The following is a 24,862-nucleotide window of genomic DNA, read 5'->3' on the forward strand; positions in this document are numbered from 1 at the left end:
GGTTTAGAGGAAAGAGAAAACGAAAGCGGCCCGGCTTCCCAGGCCCGGCCCCTACGGAGGCGGCCGGCCCAGAGCACCTAGGAGGAGCACGGAGACCTCAGATCCGAGGCTGACCTCCTCCATCGCCACCCGAGCCCCGCCTGCAGGTGCCGCGCTGCTGGGGACTTTCTGGCCCCGGGTCTGCAGGCGGGGCTCCTGCGTCATCCGTCTCTGGGCAGATCCGCTGGCACCGGTCTCTTGCGTCATCTATCTCCGGGTAGACCCGCCCCGCACAGGTTAGCTCCGGGCCGCCCCACGCGGCGGCGCGGACTCGGGCGCCCCCTGGCGGGCGCGGCGCGGCGCGGGGGCGGGGCCTCGGGCAGCGTGCCGCGCGCGGTCCCAGGTCGGAAACCAGAGCCCGAAGCGGCGAGCCTCGCGGAGCCGGGATGCTGCGGACCGGAGCCCCCAACGGGGACTTGCCCCGGGCAGGAGAAGTCCACACCGGGGTAATGAGTCTGGAGCATCAGCTGAGGGACGAAGGGACGGGCGGACCCTGGAAGCGCCACAGGGTGAACTCGGAGACTCGCAAGAGGGAGGAGACCGCTTGCAGCAGCCGGGGCGCGCATCCCAAAAGGAACACGGGCGTCTCCGTACAGAAGCAGGGTGCCCGGGTGGCCGCCAAGGGACTGGGCGCGAGGGGCCGGCGGGGAAGGGGCGCTTGGGCTCCGATCTGAAAGCGTTGAGGGGAAGCTGCTCTAGAGCGCTTTCGCTTTCACTCTGGACTAGAGACAGGGGCTGCTTCAATGAAGGGGAGAGAGCTGGGGAAGGTGCGCAGAGATAAGGACACGGTGCCCAGAGTGAACAGGACGGCACTTGGGGAGGAACGCGTCCCACAGACCTTTGATGGACTCGCGCGGGGGAACTTACGGCCCGGGCCCTGCTCACGGGGGTTCCCTGTGAGCTGGCGCTGCCAGTGCCCAGCCTGGTCCAGGAAGGAAGGCAGCTACTTGGGCCGGGTGCACCGTGCTCCCCTCCCGGTGTCTTCCTCATCCACCTCCACAACCTGCTAGAGGACTTTTGCCCAGGCTGGGCCCCCGGGGGGCTGGTGGCAGCCCTTGGCTGGCTGGCTTCTGCTCTCAAGTGACCGCCACCATTCTCAGCTTCTGGCAGCCTTGTTATAACGGAGTAACCTCTCGGGTGGGGTTACTCCTTATCTCTGGTCCGCTCTTCACGATGAATCAGTGTGTCAAAATGAGCACCCCGGCCAATATCCCCGGAGGCCAGAACAACTTATGAAGCCCTGAGGAATATAGCAGTGAAATCATTTATTAATTAGAAACTCTTCCCCTCACCACCAGATGAACAGTGGAAAGTAAGAAGTACAAGTCAGAACAAACCCTGGGAGCTGGATGGGGGTTTTAGTCCTGTGTGACCTTGGGCAAGTCACTTGCCTTCTGTATGATGCAGTTTCTTCCTTTGTAGGATCTTTAAAGTTAAAAAAAAGAAAATGTGGCTTTATTCTCCTTCACTTTTCCTGGAAAAGTCAGCTAAAACTCCCCAATCAAATCCTCTCTTGCTACAGATCTCTTCCCCTGGCTATTTACTCTTTTAAAGAAAAAAAAATTACTTTTTAGCTACTCCACATGGCATGTGGGATCTTGGTTCCTTGACCAGGGATCAAACCCATGGCCCCTACAAAGGAAGCACAGTCTTAACCACTGGACCGCCAAGGAAGTCCCCTTGCTGTTTACCTCTTGATCAGAAATTCTTAAATGAGACCTTTATTTTAAACTGTCCCATGTGTTTCTTGATATTTTACTCCTTCCTTGACACGTGGCCATGGTAACCACTGACCTCCGAGATGTTTTCCCTTGTTCAGTAAACTGATTAAGGGGAGAGTGGGGTGGACGATTCTGGGCTAATAAAAAGGCTTGAGCTTGTTTCCCAAGGTCACGGTCACTTGCTGTGTGGCAAGATCTGCAGCACATCTGTTCACACAACAAGCCCGAGCAGAGGTCATTCATTTGTGCAGCTGCGTCATCAGGGCCTGGAAGTGCCCCCCTGAGCCCTTCACTCAGAGGGAGCACTTAAGCCCCTGGGAGCTTCATCCCACCTCTCTCTTCACAGCGGGAATAATTTTAGGGATGCCATTCTTTCTATGTGATACCACCAGCCAGACTCTGACGTTCCCTTGCAGCCAGGAAAGACAATAGACAAAACGGGAAGAAAAAAAAAATCCCATCCTGGGAGTCAACTCTGGCCTAAATTACCAGATAACCTTGAGCCAGTTGCCTCCCCTCTCTGAGAATGTTTCCTTATCTAACATGAAAGGGTCAAGGCTCTTCTGCTCTGACGTTCTATCCCATGTCTCCGCAGACAACCATCATGGCAGTAGAGTTTGATGGGGGCGTTGTGGTGGGATCGGATTCCCGGGTGTCTGCAGGGTGAGTACCAGTGACCCTGGGTACTTTTGGAAGGAAGTCCATGGCGCCTAATGCACAATTTTAATCATTCATAAAGAGACTGGCATACTGAAGCTCTGGAGAAACTGAGTGAACCTTTCAGAAAGGCACTATAATAAGATATTGGGTGAGGGATTGGGTCTCTGAATTCATGGAGAGCAATCTGGGGCCTGAATGCTAACGTGGCCTGTCCCAGGGGGTCATCGAATTGGGTCTGAAAACAGTTTAGGAAATAGGGATTTCAGAGGTCTTCCTTCCATCTGTGTTTAGAGATAGAAAAGATGGTTCTGCCGAGCAGGTATCCTGGTTTCTGATCCACTGTGTGAACTAAGTTTGTCTTTCTCCCTTTTGGCCAGTTTCCCCACATACAAGAAAAGTATACAGGATTAGATCAACATTACTTACTTTACATGCCATAGGACATACAACTTCCTCAAGATGGTTAATAACAAAGAAAAATTAGTAAGGGGAAGATTGTTCTTAATTTAATGTAGTATTTTTGTTTTATTATAAAATGTAAGTCTGATTTTGATTATTACTTGCAGGGTTTCATTTGTCTGAGACAATTTTTTCCTTCCTGCTTTAATCCAGGCATTAAATTTCATGTACTCTGAAGCCATTCTATTGTCAAAAGAACATCAGAAATTTTAACAACTCGATGTATGATCCTGCAGTCCCACTCCTGGGCATATAGCCAGGCAAAACTGTAATTCAAAAAGATGCCTGCACCCTTGTGTTCATAGCAGTACACATGTTCTTTATCCATTCCTCTGTTGATGGACATTTAGGTTGCTGCTGTGTCCTGGCTATTGTAAATAATGAACACTGGGGTGTATATATCTTTTTGAATTATAGTTTTCTCCAGAAATATGCCCAGGAGTGGGATTTCCGGGTGATATGGTAGTTCTAGGTTTAGATTTTTAAGGAAGCTCCACACTGTTCTCCATAGTGTCTGTACCAATTTACATTCCTATCAACAGTATTAACGATGTTCCCTTTTCTCCATACCTTCACCAGCATTTATTGTTTGTAGATTTTTTTATGATGGCCATTCTGACCAGTGTGAGGTGATACTTCATTGTAGTTTTTATTTTTACAAAAACAGAGACTCACAGACATAGAAAACAGACCTGTGGATGTTAGGGTGGGAGAAAGGAGGAGGACAGGGTCTGGGATTGGCAGGTGCGAACTGTTAATGTACAGAGTGGATAGAGCGTGTCTCTGATAATCAGTGGTTGAGCATCTTTTCATGTGCTTTTTGGCCATCTGTATGTCTTCTTTGGAGAAATGTCTATTTAGATCTTGCACCCGTTTTTTGATTGGATTATTTGTTTTTTGATATTCAGCTGAATGAGCTGTTTGTATATTTTGGAGATTAATCCCTTGTTGGTTGCATCATTTGCAAATATTTTCTCTCATTCTGAGGACTGTCTTTATACTAAATTTTAAAAAAGGAGTGGATAACTGTATATAATTCACTTTGCCATACACCTCAAAGTAACACAACAGTGTAAATCAACTATACTCCAATACAAAATTTTTAAAGATGTGATATATATGTATATTATGTGTGTGTGTGTATATATATATATCACAATGGACTATCAGTCCTAAAAAAGAATGAAATAATGCCATTTGCAGCAATGGCAGAGATGATCAAATTAGGCACAGTCAGAAATAGATACCATATGATATCACGTATACATGGAATCTAAACTACGACAAATGAACATAGCCGCAAAATGGAAACAGACTCACAGACGCAGAGAGCAGACCTGTGGTTGCCGAGGTGGGGGCGGGGAGAGGACTGGGAGTCTGGGATCAGCAGACGCAGTTATATACATAGAATGGATAAACAAGGTCCTACCATACAGCACAGGGAACTTATTCAAAATCCTGTGATAAACCATGATGGAAGGGAATATGAAAAAGAAGAGTATATATGTATAACTGAATCACTTTGCTGATCGAACCTGGGTCTCCCGCATTCCAGGCAGACGCTTTAACCGCTGAGCCACCAGGGAAGCCCCGTAGAAATTAACACAACACTGCAAATCAACTATACTTTTTTTTTTAATTGGCAACTCTGACGCTGATGACTCTGCACTGCTTGCTGACAGGGAGGCGGTGGTGAACCGAGTGTTTGACAAGCTCTCCCCGCTGCACCAGCACATCTACTGCGCTCTCTCCGGCTCAGCTGCTGACGCTCAGGCCATAGCGGACATGGCCGCCTACCAGCTGGAGCTCCATGGGTATGAAACGGTGGGCTCCCCCGTCCAGGCTGCCTAGAGTTCCCCCACTCAGTGAACGCCAGCACCGTGTCCTATTCCAGGGGTGCTACCGTGGAAAATGAAAACTTCTTGCTTTGCCTTCAGCTTTCATTTCTCTTTGAACTGGCACTTGGCTCTCTCAAAGCTGGTTTCTGCATCTGTAAAGCAGAGATAACTAACAACACCTCCCCTACCTCACCAGATAGTTATTTCCAAAACCAAAAAATATGCGTAAAAGTGATTTGAACACTGCAGATCACTCTCCTAATATAAATAGTGAGGAAGAAAATGAGGACTTCGCCCACCACGGTATCAGGTGGTGACCGTGTGGGAACCAAGGTCACGGGGCAGAAGTGATGCTTATCTGCTAAACCCATATGTGCAGGGCTCCGGCAGCCAGGAGACTTTTGTCACTGGGGACCGGGGGGCGGGGGACAGAGTAAAGGAGGGAGAACAATTAACAATTGAAACCTTCTTCCTAGTGGGTAATGTGAGACTCTGGTTCCCCTGCACCAGTGGGAAGGGAGCTGGAGTCTGAATCCTTACAGCTAGTTTTTAGGGGTCACCTGGCAGAGATGAGGATGATGGTCTAGGAGGGTGGACCTCCAGGAAAGCGTATCACCACCTATTCCTAACCCTTCCTTCAGGATGGAACTGGAGGAACCCCCGCTCGTTCTGGCTGCTGCCAATGTGGTGAGAAACATCACCTATAAATATCGAGAGGACTTGTCTGCACATCTCATGGTAGCTGGCTGGGACCAACGCGAAGGGGGCCAGGTGAGTCTCTCCCAGCGTCCCCCCTTCCTTGGAGTTACCCTCTCCCCCAGAGAGGGAGATGGCGGTTATATGGCATTCCAGCCTTGAGTTCCAAAGACACTGCCCCTAAAAGCATAGGACCGTCTCAAAGGAGAAGCGTATGAGGTGCTGGGACTTCACTGCAGGGCGTGGAGACCACCTGCCTGTCTCAGGGCTGAGCAGAGGATGCAGGCTCCCAGAGTCTGAACGGAGGGTGCCTCCCCAGGTGTACGGGACCATGAGCGGGATGCTGATTCGACAGCCCTTCGCCATCGGTGGCTCTGGCAGCACCTACATCTATGGTTACGTGGATGCAGCGTATAAACCAGGCATGTCCCCGGAGGAGTGCAGACGCTTCACCACAAATGGTAATACGCAGGTGGGAGGGCACCTGGGGCAGGGGCTACACATGGTAAGGACGTCGAGTGTGAGGACGAGAAATACATCGATGCCCATCTAACGAAATGTCCAAATGGGACACCTTTGAGAGTGAAGGGGCAAAGGCTAAACGAGATGGGCTTTCAGGACAAAGTTCAGATGGTCAGGAGTCCGCCTGCAATGCAGGAGACTTGGGTTCGATCCCTAGGTTGGAAAGATCCCCTGGAGAAGGGAATGGCTACCCACTCCAGTACTCTTACCTGGAGAATTTTATGGACAGAGGAGCCTGGCGGGCTACAGTCCATGGGGTTTCAAAGAGTCGGACACGACTGAGGAACTAACGCACTTCAGGACAAAAGGCATAAACCAAGACTGTTCTGTGCACACCAAAGAAAGATCTAGGGTGACCGCAGGAAACGAGTTGTGTGCTTGGGCCAGCCCGTAAGAGCCAGTTGTTACATATTCAAGGATTTGGGAGCTGCTTGCTTATCTACTTGTTACAAAATCATCATGGTGGGAGTATTGAGACCATGGACATTGCATGAAGACCTTTGTATTTTTCTAAGTTGCATCTCTAAATATGCATCTCTAGGAGATGTGCTCTGAAGTCTGCATGTAGTAGTAGGCATATGGGCAGAAGGGAAGGGAAACCGTTTTTTAAAAATAGTTATTTATCTGGCTGCATGGGGCCTTAGTTGCAGCATGCGGGATCTAGTTGCTTTACCAGGAATGGATCCCAGGCTCCCTGCACTGGAAGCACAGGGTCTTAGCCACCAGACCACCAGGGAGGTCCCATGGGACGCGACTTCTGCAGCTAAGCTGCTCTCACTTCCTCTCTCCACCCGGCACCCTTTGCAGCGATTGCCCTGGCCATGAAGCGGGACGGCTCCAGCGGGGGCGTCATCTACCTGGCCACCATCACGGGCGCTGGGGTGGACCATCGCGTCATCCTGGGCGATGAGCTGCCAAGATTCTATGACGAGTGAATCTCCTTCCTCGGACTCTCCTTCTTTATTTTGTAATAAACTTTCTGGAACCAGAAGCTGGTATGGTCCGTGTGCACTCAGAGAGGTGAAGCTTGGGAAGGGGGCTTCTGCCCACCCAAATGTTAGTGTATCTTTTGTATTCTTTTGTCCCCTACTTCTAAAACATCTTTCCCAGAGGAGGGCAGTGGGGGAGCAGGTGAGAATCAGGTGTACGTGACAGATCTCAGGTAGCTAAGACAGCTACACACCTGAGAATTAGCTAGAAGCACCAGCCAGATCACATGGAAAAGGATTCCTCTCATAACGCATTCATTCACATTAGAAGCCAAAACATGATAAGTGTTTAAATATTTGTGGAAGGGGGACTTGTGAATTTCAAAGAATAGTAACAATAACCCAAAAAAGCAACATTTATTGAACTGAGCATTGGCTACATGCCTGTAAACTTTTTATGTCTTAGAACCCAAACCAAAAGACCTTAGGTATGGGCTACAACTATTGACTCTTCAATGTAAGAATCAATGGAAGGTTACTATGAGTAAGTCATGGCAATTCAAAAGTGGAGATGTGGGATTTTGTTTACAAATGCCCTTCCTCTACCACTGACGTGAAACCTGTTCCCTCAAGACTCAGATACCATCTCCTCCCTGAAATCTGCAATAATTAGCCCAGCCCAACATTTAACACTTGGGACGCTGTTTGATGTTTGAATAACGGTATTCAACAGGCTGAGCTCTGGACCTGTCTTTGCCAGGCATTTCCTGAGAAACAGGACAAACCACCCCCCTCCTCTGAGCCCTTGTTTTCTCTTCTGTCAAATGGGGTGTTGAGTGACTTCTGAGATGCTTTAATGACAGTCAATGCCATTTGACACACAAGTGAGCAGTCAAGAGGTATATTTAACAGAATCCTAGTGGGCCACCGAGGAAGCTTCTGTCTGCTTTTCTTTCCAGATCTCAGGGGAAACATACAAAGCACCCTAAGACATCCCTATGTTCTTGGTAGTATGTATTCGGTTTGGAGAAAATGAATCTAAAATTACTATTGCCTTGAGTTCTTTCTAGCCACGAGATTTAACTTATTTTGAAATTCAGTGTAATAGTTTTGAGTATATTTTTCCTGCTGATTACAACAACTCAGAACACTGGAGAGTAGACAAAAGCAGGCACTAAACCACTCTGAAAAATAAACAAAAAACAGGTGGATTGTGGAGAGACTGAAAACCGGAGGAGACAGCATTCTGAGGGGAAAGGAGGGCTCAGAGGCTTTTCCACTTTCCTCTCACAGCTCTGCCCTGAAGTCCAGCGTCGACTGCAGAGCTGCACTCCTGAGCTTCATCTCCAAGAAAAACACTATGGTTCTGGCCAGGGGAAGGGAGAAAGCGGGCCCCTGTGGGCCGGAGGGCGCAGAGGAATCTCCCAGATGAGAGAGCTGGGGATGGGGATTCCCTGACTCTAGGGATAAATCCTTGTGACGACCTAAACTGCACATGTGCGCCACAAAATCAGACAGCACAGCAGAGGCCTTGAGAACGTAATGCAGATACCAACCTTTAAAAACTGGAGAACTCAATGCAGATACCAACCTTTAAAAACCGGATGGCCGGCTTTTTCTTTATTGGTCAAAAAATTTGCATTGTTTGCCCCTCATTCCACAAAGGGCTTGTAGCAGCTTACAATGTAAAAAGGAGGAGGAGGAAAAGAAGAAAATAATTGGAGAAAAGACAAAGTTAAATAAATGAAGCCAAGAGGTAAAACTAAAATACAACATGAATATCTGTTTTTAAAAAAGAGCAGTGATATGCTGGAGCTGTCTTGAACAGCTTAACAAGAGCAGATTGTAAAACACTCAGGAGATTCAAAAGGCAGTTGTTAACCACTGGTAGTTTTGACATTGACCACGGCAGAAATATTTATACTACAGAAACCAGAAATGCTACGTATCAGAACTTTGGGTTTTGTTTTTTTTCCCCAGAAAGCTGGTTTACCAGGCCATGCATTGACCAGCCAGCTATCCACAAGCTTAGTTAGTTTTAAGCTACAGGGTAGTGAAAGCAAAGAAGGAAATGAAATCAGGTACAAGATTCAAAAGATTCATTTAAAAAGCAGGGACCTCCCTGGCAGTCCAGGGGTTAACACACTGCACTGTCAAAGGCCCACGAGCCACCTGCTGTGGCCAAAAGATTAAAATAAATAAATACAATGAATATAAGGAGGAAAGCTTTTTAAAAAACTATAGGGACTTCCCTAGTGGTCCAGCGACTAAGAATCCGTCTTCCAATGCAGGGCATGCAGGTTCGATCCCTGGTCAGGGAACTAATAAGCCCGCATGCCACATTGAAGACCCAGTGCAGGCAAAAAAAAATGTTTTTAATTTTTGAACTAAAAAAATTAATAAAACTTCTAAGAGTATTTTAAAAATAATAATAAAGGAAGAAAGAAAATCATCCAAAAGCAACTATATATATAATTTTTCAAGTCACGTAGAACATTTACTGAAAGAGAATATGCATGATGCCATAAACTCCAAAGTATTAATATCTTTGAAACCACACTCAGCAGCCATACCCTATTAAATTAGAACTTGATAACAAAAGGACACCTAAAATTCTCATGGTTTGCAAACTAAGAAAATTTTGATAAATAGCAGATTTAAAAGATGAGTCATAAAAGAAACTTACTCATTCAGGAGCACACGGTAAAACTGTTAGCTATCAAATTCTGTGAGACACGATTAAAGGAGTGCTGGGAATTTTATAACTTCAAATACATTTATTAGAACAAAAAAATGTTTAAAATAAATGATGTAAAAATTCTCCTAAAACTTTGGGAAAATAGCAATTAACAAACCTAAAGAAATAAGGAAGGAAATTTTCTACAGTGGTATCATACCCACTGCATTGTGTTGTATGTTCGTCGCTCAGTCGTGTCCGACTCTTTGCGACCCCGTGGACTGTAGCCCGCCAGGCTCCTCTGCCCATGGGATTCTCTGGGCAAGAATACTGGAGTGGACTGCCATTTCCTTCTCCAGGGGGTTTTCCCAACCCAGGGGTCAAACCTGGGTCTCCTGCATTGCAGATCTTAGTAACCTATTGCTATGTAAAAAATGACACTGAAATTTAGCAGCTTAAGGTAACAATCATTTACAAGTGGGCATTACTAGGATCACAGGGGAAATTTAAATATGGACTGCGTGTTAGATAATATTATATCCTACATGAGTATCTTGGAGGTGATGTTATTCTGCTTCTGTAGAAGAAATGTCCTTATTCTTAAAATACACATGCCAAACTATTTCAGGGTAAAGTGTCATGATGTCCACAAATTTTCTCAAATGGCCTAAAAAAAATAGTTCCTCAACAGGAAACAAATAAAACATAGCTCATTAATACAACAGAATACTACATAAGCAATGCATATTAATGAACTACTGATAATGCAACAAGATAAATTTCATAGAAATAATTTGAATAAAAAAGCCACACATACACAAAGCTACATAATACAGTATGTTTTGAAACAACAAGGTCCTATTGTGTAGCACGGGGAACTATATTCAATGTCTTGAAACAAACCATAATGGAAAAGAACATGAAAAAAAATGTGTATAGCTGAGTCATTTTGCTGTGCAGCAGAAATTAACACAACATTGCAAATCAAGTCTACTTCAATAAAATTAGAGAAAGAAGAAAAAAAATAGTGTATCTATTGCTGTGGAACAAACCACCCCTAGACTTTGAGGCTTAAAACAAAGATAATCATTTTATGATTTCTTGTGAGTCTGGGGGTTAACTGAACTTGAAGAACTAGTGATGTAACCCATGAACCAAAGCATTTATCACAGCAGGCACTCCACACAGCCCCTCACAATTCATGTAAGGACACTGGTTATGTGTCCCATCAGACTTGAACACCTTAAAAATACTGTAAAATTTCCCTGGACTTTCTGGGCTCTGCCTTTCCATAGTACAGTGCGGAAAGCCCACTGCTGCTGGCCCTCTTGGAAGTCAGGGCACCAATAGAGGACCTAAGTCCTACTTTAAAAAAAAAATCAAATTTGGGCTTTCCTGGAGGCTCAGTGGTGAAGAATCCCCCTGCCAGTGCAGGAGACATGGTTCAATCCCTGGTCCAGGAAGACCCCACATGCCTCAGAGCAGCTAAGCCCATGAGCTCCGACTACTGAGCCTGTGCCTTAGAGCCCGGGAGCCCCAACTACTGAGCCTGTGCCTTAGAGCCCGGGAGCCCCAACTACTGAGCCCACGAGCTGCAGCTACTGAAGCCTGCATGCCCCAGAGCCTGTGCTCCGCAACAAGAGAAGCCCCCACACCGCAATGAGGAGTAGCCCCCGCTCGCCATAACAAGAGCAGCAACAAAGACCCAGCACCGCCAAAAATAAGTTAAAAAAGTTTTAATAAATCAAATTCATGCACCTGAGACTTCAATTCACAGTTAAGCAACAGGAGGAAATGGGAATCTCCCCTCCATTCATTTCACTGGCAAAGGTGACAAGAAAAGCAACTGGCTTTGGAGAAGCAGCGTTAAAAAAAGGTGAAGTTCCTGACACAGAAGTGGCTTGGAAGTGGTTTGAGCGGTGGTTGCTGTAAAGTCTAATTCCTGACGACACAGCAAACAGCAACACTTAGAAGCAGAAGTAAAGCGGTTTGTCAGATCGGTTCTGGCTGGCAGTTGCAGGGGGTGCTTTATCTGTTTATGATGTGCCTCCCATATGTTGCAGAAATGTATTTGTTAGACTTTTTAAAGTGTTACCAAACATGAATCGGAATCAGGAAGAATATAAGAGGCTAGATTCAAAGAGTATTTGCAAACCAAAGATGTACATACATAGTCTGGGAAATGGCTGTTGGAGATTCAGAATGGTTAATGTACTACAAGCAATAAAATCATAACCATGGACTTATCTTCCTCACCAGAGAAAAGGCAAAGTCATCAGACCTTATCAGCTTTCTGCAGATCAACCTCTCATGGTACAGGGCCAGCTGGGTTTTTAGTCAAGTTACAATCCTTGAAAACACTCAGATTTTGGTCAGGCAGGATTATGAGAAAATGTTCACATACAATATTAATCAAGAAAGCTGATTTTTGCCTTATTTCCAATTTTTGGAATATTTTCCCTACATGGTTCCTACCCTTAAGGTAATGAGTTGACCAAATAAAATTTTCCAGAAATGTTCTAACTCCATGTCCTGAATCTGACAGGCTGTTTTATATGGTCTGTTTTAGAATAAGATGTGACGATCGCCTTGCTGTGTGGCTAACAAATAGAGGTCTCAGTGATGTTAAGACTAGAGAGTTGTCATCTCTCTAGAAGACTTTTGCCCATAAGGTCATAGTTTTATTTACCCCTTTGATAACCAGAAATAATTTTATTGCCATGTATCAACTTACTGATTCCAAGAACCCTCCCCCAACTCACCTTCTCAGAGCTTTGCTGATAGGGCCTTTCACTGTGGATGAAATCTCATTTTCTCTGAGACACCCGAAGTTCATCAATGATCCTGGCTCACCAGAAATTAACATCCTTTCTGGGATTTTCCTGGTGGCCCAGTGGCTAAGACTCCATGCTCCCAATGCAGGGGTCCTGGGTTCAATAATTTCAATCAGGGAACTAGATCCCTTATGCCGCAACCAAGACCTGGTGCAGCCAAATAAGTAAATAAATAATTTTTAAAAACAGAAATAAAAAACATCCTTTCCACCTGTCAGACAGTGACTTAATAAACTAGGAACTGATGTGCTCAGAGGATTTCGTAGGCCTTGTTTCCACATATAAACTTCAGTCCTTTCTCGTATTACTGACTGGTCATACCCAATTAAATGAGATTTTCTTTTATATGTGACATTTCTGGCCTGCTCAGGATTCCGAATTAGGGGATGTGAACCACTGCTTATCACTACATTGCCATAAAGACAAAGCAACCCATAAAAGCACTTTCCATAGTATTTGCAGAGAAGAACCATATACCAGATTTTCTATAGAATCATCATATATTCCACCAGCGAGGCTGGCCACAAAAATATTTCATTGTCTCTAGAGGTATGGTAGCTCTAAAAAGCAAAATTTGACTTACTATCCTTTAACCAAGAAGAGTTGGGATTTTTCTAAGCTTCAAAATTGTAAAAGCATTTGTCGGAATTCCAGTCATTAGGGTCATCATTATCTTTCATTTTTCTTGAGTAGTTTTCAGTCTATATTAAGATTTAGATAGAATACTTTTCTTGAGTTCTGAAGTTTCACTGGAACAAGAAAGACATGGTTCAAAGAACACTAAGTTTCATTTTCCACAGGCACAGGCTAACGTTGAGGATTATAGATAGATAAGAAGAAAATAAAATGGCTTATTCACAAGCTTATCAGAAAACAGAACATTTAAAACCATATTCTAAAACAAATCACCACAATTAAATATGGGTTAACAGTTTCACTCAGTCTTATTCCCTATTCCATTGATCTAGGGCTAGCAGACTATCTTAATGCCAAAGAATGTTCAAACTACTACCCAATTACACTCATTCCACATGCTAGCAAAGTAATGCTCGAAATTCTCCAAGCCAGGCTTCAACAGAATATGAATGGAGAACTTCCAGATGTTCAACCTGGATTTAGAAGAGGCAGAGGAACCAGAAATCAAATTGCCAACATCTGTTGCTGCTGCTGCTAAGTGGCTTCGGTCGTGTCTGACTCTGTGCGACCCCCATAGACGGCAGCCCACCAGGCTCCCCCATCCCTGGGATTCTCCAGGCAAGAACACTGGAGTGGGTTGCCGTTTCCTTCTCCAATGCATGAAAGTGAAAAGTGAAAGTGGAGTTTCTCAGTCATGTCCGACTCTTAGCTACCCCATGGACTGCAGCCTACCAGGCTCCTCCGTCCATGGGATTTTCCAGGCAAGAGTACTGGAGTGGGTCGCCATTGCCTTCTCTGACCAACATCCATTAGATCATAGAAAAAGCAAGAGAGTTCCAGAAAAACATCTATTTCTCCTTCATACTATTCTGAAGCCTTTGTATGGATCACAACAAACTGTGGAAAATTCTTAAAGAGATGAGAATACCAGACCACCTGATCTGCCTCCCGAGAAATCTGCATGCAGGTCAAGAAGCTGTCAGAACGGGACTGGTTCCAACTTGGGAAAGGAGTACATCAAGGCTGTATATTTTCACCCTGCTTATTTAACTTACATGCAGAGTACATCATGCAAAATGCTGGGCTGGATGAAGCACAAGCTGGAATCAAGATTGCCGAGAGAAATATCAGTAACCTCAGATATGCCGATGACACCAAAGTGAAGAAGAACTAAAGAGCCTCTTGATGAAAGTGAAAGAGGAGAGTGAAAAAGTTGGCTTAAAACTCAACATTCAGAAAACTAAGATCATGGCATCCTGTCCCATCACTTCATGGCAAATAGATGGGAAAACAATGGAAACAGTTACAGAATTTATTTTCTTGGGTTCCAAAATCACTGCAGATGCTGACTGCAACCATGAAATTAAAAAACACTTTGCTCCTTGGAAGAAAGGCTATGACCAACCTAGACAGCATATTAAAAAGCAGAGACATTAAAAGCTTCTGCACAACAAAGGAAACTATAAGCAAGGTGAAAAGACAGCCTTCAGAATGGGAGAAAATAATAGCAAATGAAGGAACTGATAAAGAATTAATCTCGAAAATATACAAGCAACTCCTGCAGCTCAATTCCAGAAAAATAAATGACCCAATCAAAAAATGGGCCAAAGAACTAAAGAGACATTTCTCCAAAGAAGACATACAGATGGCTAACAAACACATGAAAAGATGCTCAACAGCACTCGTTATCAGAGAAATGCAAATCAAACCCACAATGATGTACCATTTCACGCCAGTCAGAATGGATGCTATCCAAAAGTCTACAAGCAATAATTGCTGGAGAGGGTGTGGAGAAAAGGGAACTCTCTTACACTGTTGGTGGGAATGCAAACTAGTACAGCCACTATGGAGAACAGTGTAGATATTCCTTAAAAAACTGGAAATAGAACTGACATATGACCCAGCAATCCCACTGCTAGGCATACACACTCAGGAAACCAGAATCGAAAGAGACACGTGTACCCCAATGTTCATCACAGCACTGTTTATAATAGCCAGGACATGGAAACAACCTAGATGTCCATCAGCAGACGAATGGATGAGAAAGCTGTGGTACATATACACAATGGAGTATTACTCAGCCATTAAAAAGAATACATTTGAATCAGTTCTAATGAGGTAGATGAAACTAGAGCCTATTATACAGAGTGAAGTAAGCCAGAAAGGAAAACACCAATACAGTATCAGTTCAGTTCAGTTCAGTCGCTCAGTCGTGTCCGACTCTTTGCGACCCCATGAATTGCAGCACGCCAGGCCTCCCTGTCCATCACCAACTCCCGGAGTTCACTCAGACTCACGTCCATCGAGTCAGTGATGTCATCCAGCCATCTCATCCTCTCTCTCCCCTTCTCCTCCTGCCCCCAATCCCTCCCAGCATCAGAGTCTTTTCCAATGAGTCAACTCTTCGCATGAGGTGGCCATAGTACTGGAGTTTCAGCTTTAGCATCATTCCTTCCAAGGAAATTCCAGGGCTGATCTCCTTCAGAATGGACTGGTTGGATCTCCTTGCAGTCCAAGGGACTCTCATGCATATATATGGAATTTAGAAAGAAGGTAACAATAACCCTGTATGCAAGACAGCAAAAGAGACACAGATGTACAGAACAGTCTTTTGGACTCTGTGGGAGAGGGCGAGGGTGGGATGATTTGGGAGAATGGCATTGAAACATGTATATTATCGTATGTGAAAAGGATCGACAGTCCCGGTTTGATGCATGATACAGGGTGCTCGGGTCTGGTGCACTGGGATGACCCAGAGGGATGGGATGGGGAGGGAGGCAGGACAGGGGTTCAGGATGGGGAACACATGTACACCCATGGCTGATTCATGTCAATGTATGGCAAAACCAATACAATATTGTAAAGTAAGATAAAGAAATAAATTTTTTAATTAATTAAAAATTTAAAAATAAATAAATAAAATAAAAAGCAGAGACATTACCAACCAAGGTCCCTCTAGTCAAAGCTATGGTTTTTTCAGTAGTCATGTATGGATGTGAGAGTTGGACCATAAAGAAGGCTGAGCGCCAAAGAATTGATGCTTTTGAACTGTGGCATTGGAGAAGACTCTTGAGAGTCCCTTAGACTACAAGGAGATCAAACCAGTCAGTCCTAAAGGAAATCAGTTCTGAATATTCATTGGAAGGACTGATGCTGAAGCTCAAGCTCCAACACTTTGGCCACCTGATCCAAACAGCTGACTCACTGGAAAAAACCCTGATGCTGGGAAAGATTGAAGGTGGGAGGAGAAGGGGACAACAGAGGATGAGATGGTTGGATGGCATCACCAACTCAATGGACATGAGTTTGAGCAAGCTCCAGGAGATGATAAAGGACAGGGAAGCCTGGTGTGCTGCAGTCCATGGGGTCACAAAGCGTCGGACACAACTGAGCGACTGAACAACAGCAACAAAAGGGCTAACAGACTATGTTAGTGACTTCCTCTGCTTCTGTACTAAAGCAGTCTTACAAGTTCCCATTTTTAAGTCCCTGGTACAGTTTGACAAGTGTCAACAGGTGGCAATGGCAGCTTACACTGACCAGTTTGTTCTCATAATTCTATGCTCTGCAAGAGTGAGGATCAAGAAATCATGGTCATCTCATTTCAACTGAGCCCTGAGATTGTCCTTTTCTGTTGTTTCTCTCAGAAGACCGAATTTTCTAACACTTGTTTTTCTTTCTTTATTATTTATTTGGCTGTGCTAGGTCTTAGTTGAGGCATTCAGGACCTAGTTCCTCCACCAGGATGGAACTGGGGCCCCCTGCATCAGGAGCATAGGGTCTTAGCCATCAGACCACCATGGAAATCCCAGAAGACCCAATTTTGATGACAGCTTCTAGCAAAGGGCTTCAGAAATTATGAGAGAAAAACAGAAAACATCTCTTTGGTCCTGTTGCTGCTGCTGCTGCTAAGTTGCTTCAGTCGTGTCTGACTCTATGAAACCCCGTAGACGGCAGCCCACCAGGCTCCCCTATCCCTGGGATTCTCCAGGCAAGTGGGGTTTAATTAATCGCAGTAACCAACAATATCAGAATAGAGGAATAGAATCTAGAAATCTCACAGTTTCACAAAGACTTACCAGTCATTACCCCAAAGGTAAGTACACATCTGGACACTGAGGGACTTTGGCCACTTTCCACGGTCTTCTAATCCAGCCTGTAAATTGAAGACTAGGGTTTCTACTAATCAACAAGGGTATTTTAAACCCAGAAACAAAGCTTCTTTAAAATGAATGTATTAAAATAAGCCTGCCAGACTTGGAATATGAACCAGAGTGTGCTTTACTCTTTCTGAAACATCTATGTGCGTGCATACTAAGTCACTCCAGTCGTGTCCGACTCTGCGAACCCGTGGACTGCAGCCCGCCAGGCTCCTCTGTCCATGGGGTTCTCCAGACAAGAATACTGGAGTGGGTTGCTGTGCCCTTCTCCAGGGCTACAGTCATTAATAAACCCCTACAATCTGCAGTGGGGCTCCCTGGTGGCTCAGATGGTAAAGAATCTGCCTGCAATGCAGGAGACCCTGGTTCAGTCCCTGGGTGGGGAAGATCCTCTGGAGTAGGAAATGTAACCCACTCCAGTGTTCTTGCCTGGAGAATCCCATGGACAGCGGAACCTAGGGGGCTACCGTCCACGGGATCACAGAGTTAGATACGACTGAGCAACTAATGCACACACACACACAATCTGCAATACTTTTATCCGGACAAGATTAATCAAAGAAAGATTGAGCACCCTGTGTTTTGTCAGCTCTTTCTACATTGTGGGGTTGAGACACAAGGTAGCTCTTTTGAGAGTACGGAATGACTTCAAAGTGAATGGGCTGTGCTGTCCTTCACCACAGCGTGTGCTAAGTGCTACACGTAGTGGAAGTGTATGAAGCTTGCCAAGTGCACCTAAGTAACGTCCTTCTGCAGTTCATGTGGCGACAGATTAAGCCTTTGGCGCCACCTAGTGGTCAAATAAGTAGTGGCTATCTAGTGGGGGGAACGGAGGCAATGGCACCCCACTCCAGTACTCTCGCCTGGAGAATCCCATGGACGGAGGAGCCTGGTAGGCTGTAGTCCATGGGGTCGCTAAGAGTCGGACACGACTGAACGACTTCACTTTCACTTTCCACTTTCATGCATTGGAGGAGGAAATGGCAACCCACTCCAGTATTCTTGCCTGGAGAATCCCAGGGATGGGGGAGCCTGGTGGGCTGCCGTCTCTGGGGTCGCACAGAGTCGGACACGACTGAAGCGACTTAGCAGCAGCAGCAGCAGCAGTGGGGGGAAAGGGTTTTTTTAAGAGTAAAAAATAGCTGGACAATTTTAGTATTTTCAATTCAGAGTTTAGGCTTCAGGAAGGGGACAAAAAAAATTTTTTTTTCAGATGGAAACTGGTCACTTAACTAATATAAATGGACAGGCACTTAAGAGTGGGCAGTTGTTAAAGCTTTTGCTATCCCAATAACCAGAGTGAAAATAAAACATTTTAAAATAAATAAGTTAACATAATAATTATAAGAAGCTTTAGGTCTCTCATGATTCAAAGGGGTTTTGTTATTTGTTTTTAAAACAATTTAAGAACATGGAAGTATCAGCAAAATATTCAAATTATCAGGATACTGAGTGAGAGTATTCTGAAAAGAAATGGCTGTTGGCTGGGCTGATTACACTCAAGGGGAAAAAAAAACTTTTTTATTTCTTTTTAAGAGTTCAGTGAATATTCCAAGAGCAAATTTGAACAAATCCTCTCTTTTTTTGCTTATTAATTTTAATTCATCATTATGTATGTGTTTTAAATGTACAGAAATATAGTTAGATGACAATATTATTTAAAGCTTTCAGCTTCAGCTTTAAATGTAAATTAATCTTATTAATACAATACAGTAATGTGTGTATGACACTGAGCTGACCATCATTTTTTTATTGAAGTATAGTTGATTTACAGTGCTGTGTTAGTTTCAGGTGTATAGTTTTACATATATGTGGGTTTCCCAGGTGGTGCTAGTGGTAAAGAAGCTGCCTACCAAAGCAGGAGATATAGAGACGTGGGTACCATCTCTGGGTCAGGAAGATCCTCTGGAGGGGAGCATGGCAACCCACTTCAGTATTCTTGCCTGGAGAATCCCCATGAACGGAGGAGCCTACAGTCCATGGGGTCGCAAAGAGTCAGACACGACTGAAGTGACTGAGCATGCACACATGCAAATATGTATGTGCATATATTTTTTTTCATTTCTCGGCCTTCCGGCTAAGATCAAGTGTAGTATGGGGGCTTCCCAGGTGGCACAGTGGTAAATAAACTGCCTGCCAATGCAGGAGATGCAAGAGATGCAGGTCCAATCCCTGGGTTGGAAAGATCCCCTGGAGTAGGAAATGGCAACCCACTCCAGTATTCTTGCCTGAAAAATTCCTTGGAAAGAGGAGCCTGGTGATCTATGGTCCACAGGGTCTCCAAGAATCAGACGTGACTGAGCACACATATTCTTTTTCAGATTATTTTCCTGTATCTGTTCAGCTCAGTTGCTCAGTCATGTCTGACTCTGCGACCCCATGGACTGCAGCACACCAGGACAAAATTTTGAGTATAGTTCTCGGTGCTATACAGTGGGTCCTTGTTGGTCATCTGTTTTATATATAATAGTGTGTGTGTGTGTGTATGTTACTTCCAAATTCCTAATTTATCCCTCCCACCAACCTTTCCTCTTTGGTAACCATAACTTTATTTCCTCTGTCTGTGAATCTGTTTTATAAACAAGTTCATTTATATCATTTTATTTATTACCACATATAGGTTATACATGGGACTTCCTTGGTGACTCAGATGGTAAAGAATCTGCCTGCAATGCAGAAGACCAGGGTTCGATCCCTGGGTTATATATGGTATTTGTCTTTCTTTGTCTGACTTACTTCACTTAATATGATCATCTCTAGGCCCATCTAGGTTGCTGCAAATGGCATTATTTCATTCTTTTTTATGGCTGAGAAATATTCCATTATACAAACACACACACACACACACACACACACATATGCCACATTTTTTAATCCATTCATCTTAAGTTGACCATCTTAATTTGAGTTTTGCAAAAAATAAATATTGTTAAGAGTATATACATAAAAGCTGATTCAGTCTTTTTCAGTGAGTCAGTATTTTTCTTCCTTTGTCTCTATAAATTGTTATTTCTTTTAAGCATGTTGCAGGTAAAGTTATTTCTTGATTAGCTCAATTTAAATTAGTCCAAAGTTATAAAATCATTTAGGTGAGACTACAAAGTTAACATAATCACTATTGATCTTAGAAGTTTTCACTTAGAGGTGAAATTTTAAATTTTTAGGGAGAAAGTAAGTGGAGAAACTGTCAAATGATTTGCAACATTGTCTAAAGGTCACAAGAACCAATAGTTTAAAAAATAAAAGCATGTCCTGTGTTAATTAGATTAAATATGTATGCCTACATTTAGGTTTGCTTCCCAGAAATTGAGACAGCAAAATGAATCTGAGGACAGAAGTCCTTTCGTTTTTTTCCCCCAAAATCAATTTAAAGTGATAGAAATCAAATTAGTAAGTGACTAGACTGGGAAGTGGGAGAAGGCGATGGCACCCCACTCCAGTACTCTTGCCTGGAAAATCCCATGGATGGAGGAGCCTGGTGGGCCGAAGTCCATGGGGTCGCTAAGAGTCAGACACAACTGAGCGACTTCACTTTCACTTTTCACTTTCATGCATTGGAGAAGGAAATGGCAACCCACTCCAGTGTTCTTGCCTGGAGAATCCCAGGGACGGGGGAGCCTGGTGGGCTGCCGTCTATGGGGTCGCACAGAGTCAGACACGACTGAAGCGACTTAGCAGCAGCAGCAGCAGAGTGGGAAGTGGCTGCAAAATGTCAAGACAGAGTGAACTTTTTGACGCAAGAAAAATGTTCTATGTATCAGCTGAGGTGGTGGTTACACGTGTATTCATTTGTCAAAACTCATCAAGCTGAATACTTCAAATGGTTCCATTGGGTTTTAGGTAAATTACACCTCAATAAAGTTTTTCATGTTCTTAAATCATTTTAAAAGCAAATAACAAAACCCTTTGAGTATAAGAGACCTGAAACTTCTTATAATTATCATGTTACCTGCTTACATTTATTTTTAAATGTTTTATCGTCACTCTAGTTATTGGGACAGCAAAACCAAATAGGTTATAGGTCAAGAAGAGCACATCAAATATACTGTTTCCTTTTTTGCTCCCGAATTTAGTAGGTCAGATTTTTAAACTCAAATTATTTAAACTAAACTAAAACAAAAGCATCTGTGACACAGTTTAGAAGGATTAGAGTGTAAGGCTCCGATCCAGTCCCTGACACTCTCCTCAGCCCATAGATCCTGTATCAACTCCAGGCAAGAAAAGTGGCACTAACTTCATCAGGAGTCCTTCCCAAATCTACCATTTACTGACCAGATATTTACTAATTTAGGCCTTTCATTCTTCTTTCTTCTACCGTAGTTTTCAAAAGTAAACTTTAAGTTCAAAAGCTTCACCATTTTTAATTAAAAAAAAAAAAAAAAAACTGAACTATAGTTGATTTACAGTACTATGTTAGTTTCAGGTGTAAAGTGATTCAGTTATACATTTTTTCCAGATTCTTTCCCCTTACAGGTTATTATAAAATCCTGAGTACAGTTCCCTGTGTTATACAGTGGATCTTGCTGCTAAGTCGCTTCAGTCGTGTCAGACTCTGTGCGACCCCATAGACGGAGCCCACCAGGCTCCCCCGTCCCTGGGATTCTCCAGGCAAGAACACTGGAGTGGGTTGCCATTTCCTTCTCCAATGCAGGAAAGTGAAAAGTGAAAGTGAAGTTTCTCAGTCGTGTCCAACTCCTAGCAACCCCATGGACTGCAGCCTACCAGGCTCCTCTGTCCATGGGATTCTCCAGGCAAGAGTACTGGAGTGGGGTGCCATTGCCTTCTCCAACAGTGGATCTTAGTTATCTGTTTTATATAGTAGTGTGTTTATGTTAATTTCTAACTCCTAATCTATCCCTCCAAGAGTTTAACCTTTTGACCATCTTTGTCTGCCTGTGGCCACTCAAGGCATGAAGCGGTGATGCTTTATCTGTCTCTATAATAGAAGGACAAAACAATCTTCAGCTGATGTCTTAGAATTTTTCTGCTGTACATCTGAATATGTAAAAAATACAGGAAGTGTTCTTGCAGGATACAGGACACAGGGCACAGTTACCTTTGGGAAGCAGAGTGATAGGGGAAGGGGAAGTGAGAAAAGGAGCCCTTTTACCCTTTTTACACTCTTCTGTAGGGTTTGAACTTTTTATAACAAGATAACTTTATAAGAAATCAGGTATTTACTGCTGCTGCTAAGTCACTTCAATTGTGTCCGACTCTGTGCAACCCCATAGACAGCAGCCCACCAGGCTCTGCTGTCCCTGGGAGTCTCCAGGCAAGAACACGAGTGGGTTGCCATTTCCTTCTCCAAGGTATTCTCCAGATATTTACAACAAAGCTAGTAGAGGTGATGGAATTCCAGTGGAGCTATTTCAAATCCTGAAAGATGATGCTGTGAAAGTGCTACACTCAATATGCCAGCAAATTGGGAAAACTCAGCAGTGGCCACAGGACTGGAGAAGGTCAGTTTTCATTCCAATCCCAAAGAAAGGCAATGCCAAAGAATGCTCAAACTACCGCACAATTGCACTCATCTCACACGCTAGTAAAGTAATGCTCAAAATTCTCCAAGCCAGGCTTCAGCAATACGTGAACCGTGAACTTCCAGATGTTCAAGCTGGTTTTAGAAAAGGCAGAGGAACCAGAGATCAAATTGCCAGCATCTGCTGGATCATGGCAAACGCAAGAGAGTTCCAGAAAAACATCTATTTCTGCTTTATTGACTATGCCAAAGCCTTTGACTGTGTGGATCACAATAAACTGTGGAAAATTCTGAAAGAGATGGGAATACCAGACCACCTGATCTGCCTCTTGAGAAATTTGTATGCAGGTCAGGAAGCAACAGTTAGAACTGGACATGGAACAACAGACTGGTTCCAAATAGGAAAAGGAGTACGTCAAGACTGTATATTGTCACCCTGCTTATTTAACTTATATGCAGAGTACATCATGAGAAACACTGGGCTGGAAGAAGCAGAAGCTGGAATCAAGATTGCCAGGAGAAATATCAATAACCTCAGATATGCAGATGACACCACCCTTATGGCAGAAAGTGAAGAGGAACTCAAAAGCCTCTTGATGAAAGTGAAAGTGGAGAGTGAAAAAGTTGGCTTAAAGCTCAACATTCAGAAAATGAAGATCATGGCATCTGGTCCCATCACTTCATGGGAAATAGATGTGGAAACAGTGGAAACAGTGTCAGACTTTATTTTTCTGGGCTCCAAAATCACTGCAGATGGTGACTGCAGCCAGGAAATTAAAAGACACTTACTCCTTGGAAGGAAAGTTATGACCAACCTAGATAGCATATTAAAAAGCAGAGACATTACTTTGCCAACAAAGGTTCGTCTAGTCAAGGCTATGGTTTTTCCTGTGGTCATGTATGGATGTGAGAGTTGGACTGTGAAGAAGGCTGAGCGCCGAAGAATTGATGCTTTTGAACTGTGGTGTTGGAGAAGACTCTTGAGAGTCCCTTGGACTGCAAGGAGATCCACCCAGTCCATTCTGAAGGAGATCAGCCCTGGGATTTCTTTGGAAGGAATGATGCTAAAGCGGAAACTCCAGTACTTTGGCCACCTCATGTGAAGAGTTGACTCATTGGAAAAGACTCTGATGCTGGGAGGGATTGGGGGCAAGAGGAGAAGGGGACGACAGAGGATGAGATGGCTGGATGGCATCACTGGCTCGATGGACGTGAGTCTGAGTGAACTCCGGGAGTTGGTGATGGACAGGGAGGCCTGGCGTGCTGCGATTCACGGGGTCGCAAAGAGTCGGACATGACTGAGCGACTGATCTGATCTGATCTGATTTACTATGGAATTACTATGGAATTTACTATGGAATTTTTAAAATAAGAAACAGATGGATTTTCCACTAGGTGGTAGTAGAGAATTACAATCAGTATTAGTCTGAACCTATAGGGCATTTTCAGATTTTTCTGTGTTGTTGGGTGTTGTCATTATAGACATGCCTGAACCGGCTAAAAAAGTTCCTGCCCCTAAAAAGGGCTCTAAAAAAGCTGTGACCAAGGCCCAGAAGAAGGACGGCAAGAAGCGCAAGCGCAGCCGCAAGGAGAGCTACTCCGTGTACGTGTACAAGGTGCTGAAGCAAGTCCATCCGGACACCGGCATCTCGTCCAAGGCCATGGGAATCATGAACTCATTCGTCAATGACATTTTCGAGCGCATCGCTGGCGAGGCATCGCGCCTGGCGCATTACAACAAGCCCTCGACTATCACACCCAGGGAGATCCAGACCGCCGTGCGCTTGCTGCTACCTGGGGAGCTAGCCAAGCATGCCGTGTCCGAGGGCACTAAGGCTGTCACCAAGTATACCAGCTCCAAGTAAATATAATATGCCTAGCCGCTGTTAACGGAGAAGGCAATGGCACCCCACTCCAGTAGTCTTGCCTGGAAATCCCATGGACGGAGGGCCTGGTGGGCTGTAGTCCATGGGGTTGCTAACAGTCAGACACGACTGAGCGACTTCACTATAGGGCAGAAGGAAATACTAAGCTGAGAAGAAAAGGCTCTAGTTCATTTGTAGCTACAAATGTTTATTTAGAAGTTCAGTCTGAGGTTTCATTGCTTCATGAACATTAGATAACAGATTTATGCGTTTGAGCAACGCTTTTCTGGTCATGTTCTCCTATAACATGCCTTTCTGAAAACTGGCGTGAGGTGTACTTCTACTGA

The 24,862-nt window shown here is 44.3% G+C and overlaps 2 protein-coding genes across 3 annotated transcripts; both read left to right on the top strand.

The window, feature by feature from the left end:
• The first annotated feature begins 32 nt into the window (after positions 1-32).
• PSMB9 (proteasome 20S subunit beta 9) lies at positions 33-6,926 on the top strand. 2 transcript variants are annotated; one of them, XM_005223226.4, is made up of 6 exons: positions 33-275; positions 2,356-2,423; positions 4,562-4,693; positions 5,359-5,488; positions 5,733-5,874; positions 6,743-6,926. In XM_005223226.4, exons 2-6 carry the CDS (start codon positions 2,365-2,367, stop codon positions 6,868-6,870), a joined length of 591 nt encoding a protein of 196 aa, XP_005223283.1. In that variant the 5' UTR covers positions 33-275; positions 2,356-2,364; the 3' UTR covers positions 6,871-6,926.
• A 17,208-nt stretch (positions 6,927-24,134) lies between these two features.
• On the top strand, positions 24,135-24,515 carry H2B (histone H2B-like). Its single transcript, NM_001114854.1, has one exon. The coding sequence runs from the start codon at positions 24,135-24,137 to the stop codon at positions 24,513-24,515; it is 381 nt and encodes a 126-aa protein (NP_001108326.1).
• Positions 24,516-24,862: the final 347 nt, after the last annotated feature.

This window comes from Bos taurus, chromosome 23 (genome assembly GCF_002263795.3).
Source record: "Bos taurus isolate L1 Dominette 01449 registration number 42190680 breed Hereford chromosome 23, ARS-UCD2.0, whole genome shotgun sequence".
NCBI classification, from domain to species: Eukaryota; Metazoa; Chordata; class Mammalia; order Artiodactyla; family Bovidae; genus Bos; species Bos taurus.

What these genes read in the sequence shown, in the direction of transcription:
- H2B (NM_001114854.1), top strand. Translation starts at nt 24,135, where the DNA reads ATGCCTGAACCGGCTAAAAAAGTTCCTGCCCCTAAAAAGGGCTCTAAA.
- PSMB9 (XM_005223226.4), top strand. Translation starts at nt 2,365, where the DNA reads ATGGCAGTAGAGTTTGATGGGGGCGTTGTGGTGGGATCGGATTCCCGG. An exon ending in ACCAACGCGAAGGGGGCCAG is followed by an intron (nt 5,489 to 5,732) that starts GTGAGTCTCTCC and finishes GTGCCTCCCCAG; the next exon opens with GTGTACGGGACCATGAGCGG. An exon ending in CAGACGCTTCACCACAAATG is followed by an intron (nt 5,875 to 6,742) that starts GTAATACGCAGG and finishes CACCCTTTGCAG; the next exon opens with CGATTGCCCTGGCCATGAAG.